This window comes from Kryptolebias marmoratus, linkage group LG10 (assembly GCF_001649575.2).
Source record: "Kryptolebias marmoratus isolate JLee-2015 linkage group LG10, ASM164957v2, whole genome shotgun sequence".
In the NCBI taxonomy this organism is placed as follows: domain Eukaryota; kingdom Metazoa; phylum Chordata; class Actinopteri; order Cyprinodontiformes; family Rivulidae; genus Kryptolebias; species Kryptolebias marmoratus.
This window is the reverse complement of record NC_051439.1, coordinates 17716989-17724013: the sequence shown is the minus strand read 5'-3', so window position 1 is coordinate 17724013 and position 7025 is coordinate 17716989. Positions and strand designations below refer to the sequence as shown.

Genomic DNA, 7025 nt, shown 5'->3' with positions numbered 1-7025 from the left:
CTGTTCTGTTGTTGTTACCTTGCCATTGAGAGTACACTTTAGCTGGTTGGGTGGAGAAGAGCCAGTTAATTCTCCTGGCTTCATTCTCTCTTGTGTATCTCTTTAGGCGGCTGTATATATATATATATATATATATATATATATATATATATATATATATATCAACACTGAACAGGAATCTGCTGCATTTATAAAAAGTTGTTAAAAATTTCTCATGGACTTTATTAGTTTTAGCTAACTGTATCTGATGAAATGGCCCAGAAATTTACCACAGAGTGACAGAAAAATGAATGGCTCAGCCAAAGTCTAGAGCTCAGGTTGATTGAAATGTTGAAGTTAAGAAAGCTGAGCTGTGTGTTCATCTGAGAGTTTATATCTATGTTTAAAAACCTGGGTTTTTATTCTGATTTGATACCTAAAACATTAAATTTACAGTTCTGACAGGTGAGCAAACAATGTAAAAGCTGCACAGTTATGATGAGGTTGACAGACTGAGATGAGACACTAACAGTTTCTGCTTTTGCAGGTTATGGAAACATGAGTCCCACCACTACAGCCGGTCAGATCTTCTGTGTGTTCTTCGCACTCTTTGGGATACCTCTCAACGTGGTAGTGCTCAACAGAGTGGGAAAGTACATGCTTGCACTGGGGAGGAACATGTCCGACTTCATTGAAGGAAAAACTAAACAAAAGGTAGGTCGATTCTTCAGGGTAAGCGATCAAGTTCTTTAACTTTTAATTTGGAACAACTTATTTTTGGGGTGGATGTGACTAACATCAGCTTTCTCTCCCTTGTCTAATTGCAGAAGTGTACCCGTTTTTTTGTCCACTTCATTAGTTACATTTGTGGGGCAGCCCTTTTCTTCATCGTGCCCATGATTGTGTTCCAGCAGCAGGAGGGCTGGACCTACTCCCAGGCCATCTACTACTGCTTTATCACCCTCAGCACCATCGGTTTTGGAGATTTTGTAGCCGGTATAGCCCCTCCCTAATCACCTGCTTACTTTTTTTTCTTTCCATGCATCTTTAACAATTTTCCAAAACACTTTGTGTCTCAGACAGCAATCCAGATAACGATTACCCGGACTGGTACAGCGTCCTCATGGCCTCCTGGATCTTCTTTGGCCTGGCGTGGCTCGCACTGGTCATCAACCACTCCATCGACATCCTGGAACGGCTCAACGCCTACTTCAAGCAGCTGTGCTGCAGCCAGAAGCCTGAAGAAGAGTCAGGCAGTGGAGAGGACGTTGACACTGAAACAAAACTGGAGGAGAACAGTGATATCAAGAATCCATCTGAATCTCAGTAATCTCCAAAACAAGAAGTGAGTCATCAGGTTATTTAATCATTAGCTGTAAGATAAGAGCTTAATTATTAAATAAGTCATCTCATGGCAGGCTGTAAGTAGATTATTCTTATCAGGCTGTGAACACTCCAAGTCTGAATCAGGATTTTTTTATTATTATGTGACTGAGCAAAGGTTTGTTAGTTTTGATGCACTTTCTTCAGAAGAAGGGCGTGGCTGTTCAGATGGATTTATAAAACAAAACTCCAAGGCCACATTTTATCACATTCAGCTCAGGTTTTAGTTTCTGTTTGCATACAAGATAAAGCTGGTTACTTTCAATAAAACATGAGCAAACCAGTGATAACATGAATGAATAAAACTGTGGTGACAGTTTAGCTTGGTTTTAAGCACTTTCTGTCATTTTTGTTCTGAGCAGGCTCGTTTTTTTGGCTCTGGGATTTCTAAAGATTTAGAAATGTTGAAATCTTTTTTCAAGTTGCGGTTTAAAAACAACAAGCGACATTTACGAGGAGAAAAAATTTGTTTTTCAAAGTCATGTTCTCTTTCGCATCTAACTAATTTGCAATATGATTGAAATGTTTTCATTTGTTTAGAATAAACCATTTACATCCATTTGTGCAAAATGAGAGTCACCATATTATTTCCATGACAAACACAGAAGAGTACATTTCACAGGGCGATGGAGAAGAAATACGAAAAAGTTAGTGCCTTGTAAAAAATAAACTTAAGGCAAAGGTTTAAGAAATGGACGATTGTATTTATTACACAATGCAAGAAAAGACAATTAGCCTAATCAAAGAAGCAAAACACAAAAACGGTGAAGAAAATTCAGGATGTGCAACAGCAGAAAACAAGACGAAACTGGTGTGGCTTTTCCCAAACAGATTATAAAAGTTGTTGCTTTCTTTTACAGGTGATTTAGCTCACAGATGTCTGTTTTCATATTTTAGATTTTTTTCTCACCAAGCTGACTGCTCTGTCGTGTCAGTCATTAAACTGTGGAAAGTCTGAGCTCTGAGTTAGAACCTGAAGAACAAGAAAAAGAATAGGGGTAGCATGCTGAGCATCAAAAGGCACTAAGAGAAGCAGGGAGAGAGGTGAGTGGTCATTTAGTTACTCTTAACACTTTATATTTTAAACAAAAATTTAAAAATCAAACAGCAAGCTGATGTTATTGTAAAGACAATAATCCAACAGATCACAAATTGTGAAACTCAGAAAAGGCTTCTCCGCTGTGCTGACGTTGCATTTACATTTATTGGTGTAAATATGTGGATTAAATCAATAAGTTATGTAAACAAATAGATTTCTGCATTCCATGTAGGAAAATGTGGTTTGGAAACAATTTATTTGGGTTTCTGTCCACTCATAGGCTTCAAAGCTCCCAAACAATATTAACTCATTTTTGTTATCTGGACTGACAGCCTGCAGCATCCAAACTGTAAAGAAACATTGGTGGTTAATGTGCCTCATTTTTGTCTGCGGGTTGAAGAAAAGTGGAAACCTCTGCAATAAATCGTCCTCTGCCACCTCAGAGGCATTTTGCACTTGTCTGTTTTTGCCACATTGGGGTAATATTTGGACAGTCAGTTCCAAATATGTGATGAATGATTTGTATTGCATGATGTAACTACTTCAATGACTTTCACACAAAAGATAAAACATAAAGTTTACCATTGCTTGTTAAAGATGCACATAAAAACAGCAGAATAATAATTAATTGTGTTAGAATGGTAGTTGAATCAACAGTGTAAGTGAAGCAAGTTAATTCAATTTAAAGAACGACAACAGCGGTTGGTTAATGTTTCATAATTAACTTACTCAAAATAACATTAATTGTCAGGTTTATTCTAAGCTGCAGTGGCCTGGAGTGCAAAACACAACAGCAGAACTAAATCAGCATATTTGCAGAAAACTGAGTCACACAGTAGTAAAAAAAAAACAAACAGAAAAGACATGTAAGTTCACACAATAATTTACAAAACTTTACAACAAACAAACTGAATCATATTCAGAGAACAAAACAATATTTTGCTAAAATCACATCAACTTTATAGCACCAACTACACAATAATGTTTTAAAAGTAGAAACATAACACAAAACAGCTGAAAATCATGCATATTTTACTTTTTTCTGAAATAGTATGTATTCTAAAGTTTTGTTGGTTTTATCGTTTATTTAGTTTCATCAATGTTCCCCATGTTTGACTTCTGAAGTGTTGTGTTTTCTGTTTTGTTGTTGTATTTTTTGTATTGATTTTGTTAAACGTGGTTATGTTTCTGTTTTTTTTTGTTTTGTTTTTTGTCCTCTTTAGAGTAAATTTACCTGATATTTCCAACACAATTGTAATGCTTTAAACATACTGAAAATAGAATGCATGTAATTAGAATGAAGTAAATATTTATATTTAAAACTCTGAATAGATTGTTACTGACATATGTTTATACCAATTGTTCTTAACAATACGGGTCATTTGTTATAGTTTATACCATCAAAGGTACTTGTGTCCACTAGGTGGTAGTACTGTACCAAGAAAGAAGAAATACATACTCAAATTTGAGGTTAAACACCAAATACAAAAGTTAAAATCATTTACAATCTCACTATTTTTGGCACATTTACACAAGAAACATATCTCCACACTGATAAAACTTTATGTAAATACATTCCTTTTAGCAGTGAAGAAGCTCGATGCAACTTTTTCTACGTCTTGCATCATTGAATAAAAGTGTACACAGGCAGTTTTTGTGTGTTTGCTCTTTGGCGCTGGCAGAACGTGTCAGAGGTGTCCTGAGGCTCATATATCACCGAGTCAGGCGGCTCTGTGGAGGAGTGAATGACAGAGTTGGACGGCTAACAGCAGGAATGGAAAACGAGAATGTGTTAGACAGATGGACACCAAGAAGACAAATGAAACTGGTGGAAAAAAAGGGGGGAAATGTTTGAGGGAAAAGTGCAAAATTCCATGCAGTTGAAGGAGGCAATAAAGATTTTTTTTTTTTTTTTTTTTTTTTTTTCCTGTGGGGGTGTTGGAAATATTGAAAGAGAAGTAAAGTGACAGGACTGTGACTGTGAAAAGCCACATACCCATTTGGCCACGGTTTAATGAGGACTGTGTATTAATGCATGTCCACAGAGAAACAGCAGACTGAAAGAATTTTACTGTCAAATTGAGTAACATACAAAGCAGCCTCTGAGTCAGGAAGATGATTTTTGTTCAGTTAATTTTAGCACAGGTAGGTAAAAATCTGTTTTGTGTGATGCCAAAGCCATTTGTCAACACTTTGGCATGACAAGTTCTGCTCTGCGAGGTGACTTAATATCATTAAGCGTAATGAATTGCTGAGTGTCTTTCTGAGAAGCAGTTGGGTTCTGCAGGTTCTGGCAACAAGGTAAAAGCACAAGACTTGACTTGAACGTGACCCTAACTGACTGTGAAAGAATCAGGATCTGATGATGCAATGTTCCAAATATATTTGCGTATACAGAGATGGCACGTTGCAGCTCACACACCCTTTCACGCTGACTATTATCACCCCAACACACACACACACACACATGTGCACCATCGTATGAATGAAAGAGAGATAAAAGTCTGAAATAAATGGATCCATACTCCTCCCAGTCCATGAAGTACTGGGCAGTGGACATACAGGAGACAGCAGGCAGTGAGTGGAGCCACCATCTTTACAGAAAAAAGTGGTAGATAGAAGGAAGAGAGAGCATTTAAGTGGCTTGGCCTGACCTCAGATACTGGATTTGCCAACCAAGCTTGTTTCCTAACGTGAAAACACTTCCTCATGTGGTCCTGAGCAGATAATTTAACAGACCTTTACGGGCAGCTGCCACACCCAACAGCACAGAAAAAGGAAAAGGTTACTGCAGGAGTTGTCAAGCTTATTATGCATATAATAAATGTATGTAAAAAAATATTAAATCTTAAAAATCATCCTTGTATGGTGTATCTGTAAGATTATGTACTTATGTACGTTCCTTCTGTAAAAATGACTTATCTCACTGTGACAAACTGTAGATGCACTACAAGCACCCTGTAAGAGCTTCTATTAATAAAACAAATCTTTAAAAAATAAAATAAACCTTAAAATGAGAAACCTGAGAAAGCGATAAGTTGTTGAGAGCTGTTTCCACTATTATCCTCAACAACATTCAAGAAACTCAAGCCTTTCTAGCTGACTCAGCACTGTCAGTTTTGAATAAAAGAAAATTTCTCATTTTATATTCAAACCACTGAGAATGACTGCAGAATGAAAGAAATACGACTCTGTGGTGTTTTTTTTTTCGGTATAATTTCAAATATTTTGTCTCAGGTCAGCAGCAGCACCCAGCTGAATGACAACATTAATGTGGTCATTAATCACTGAAAAACAAACAGTAATACTCTGATAACTGTGGACAATAAAGTTAATCTGGGAGCAGTATCATAATATTCCAGCTGAAAAGGGCCTGTGTTGTAGAGATAAGTGATAAGGTGCAGATGATAAACTGGAAGGAATGCTTGGGTAATTACTGATATGATACATGCTCAGAGAGGAGAGCGTTTTGTATTTCCTCCTTTAGTCAAGCCAAATACTACGTTTATATTAACTATGTTCATTTTGTATCCCATTTCTTGGACCTTAACCCCGTTGCCTGAGCCAACAGGAAGACAGCCAACCCATTCTGCGTCTGATGTTTTGTATATGTGCTCCTCACTCCGCCTCCTTGCCCTCTGTGACACAAATTTACGTAAATCTTCCCCGTCCTCCATTATCTCTCACTCCAAGCGTAATCTCTGTTTGTGTGCATTTTTGAACCTGACTGATTGACCCGGCCTCTTGTTTACTTTGCTTTCAGAGGCATCAGCTGCACTTCACACAGATCCCAACAATTACTGTAATCAGCTGAGTGACACGCTGGTGCTGAGCTGACAGAAACTTGCAAATGGTGCAAAAAATATATATAAGTAGGGAAACGCTTCTCGTGAGCTTAGCAAAACAGTTTTACCATCCTTTGTTACATCTGTCTGCTGTGTCACTTACTATACGGAGACTTGTTTGTCTGCTGGAGGGGTCGCCACCTCTTTATATGCTTATGTCACTTTGGTCATATGTAAAAATGCACGCACGTGAGAACAGGATGTTCGACAGCAGGAAAAAAGAGAGCATTGGCTCTGGCTAACAAACGCAGGAGCAGCAAGGTCACACTCAAGCTTCAACAACAAAGCAGAGCAGACAAATAATAATTCTAGACTGAGGTGACCTGCCCAAAACTAAGGTTCACCACCCGACTCTAAGCACTCATTAACAGCACTGCTACCAAAACATGTCTGCGTGGAAGCATGAGGTCAGAGGCGTGCAGCGAATGAAAACACGTAGTATTCAGGTTCTAGTTCCTGTTTACACACAATCAACGGACAGTACCCGATAATAAAAAAGAACACTTTATTAATTAAATAGAAAGTAAAGTTCTTTGGTATGATCTGTGACTTTTACAACTCCAATATAAGATGTAAAGTAATGTCAAAAAGTACAATTTATACAGTAACATTATATATGATATTTATATTCAGACTTCCCAGTTTTCTGTTGAGGCACATTATTCTGACATTGTTGCACTATTTTTAGATGTAGGTTTTCACAGATTGGTGAACCTCAGCACATCTTTACTCCAAAGAGTTCAGCCTCTTTTTACACCCAGTCCTCTCACTGACCCGTT

General features: G+C 37.6%; 1 protein-coding gene across 1 annotated transcript in view; it reads left to right on the top strand.

Annotated features, from left to right (window-relative positions):
• kcnk17 (potassium channel, subfamily K, member 17) overlaps positions 1-5109 on the top strand; it is a 10689-nt gene extending 5580 nt beyond the window's left edge. The window contains exons 3-5 of the mRNA XM_017431720.3: positions 527-693; positions 807-975; positions 1059-5109. Of these exons, the coding sequence (XP_017287209.1) occupies positions 527-693; positions 807-975; positions 1059-1309 (587 nt within the window). The 3' untranslated portion in view covers positions 1310-5109. The remainder of the gene's footprint in view (positions 1-526; positions 694-806; positions 976-1058) is intronic.
• The last annotated feature ends 1916 nt before the right edge of the window (positions 5110-7025 follow it).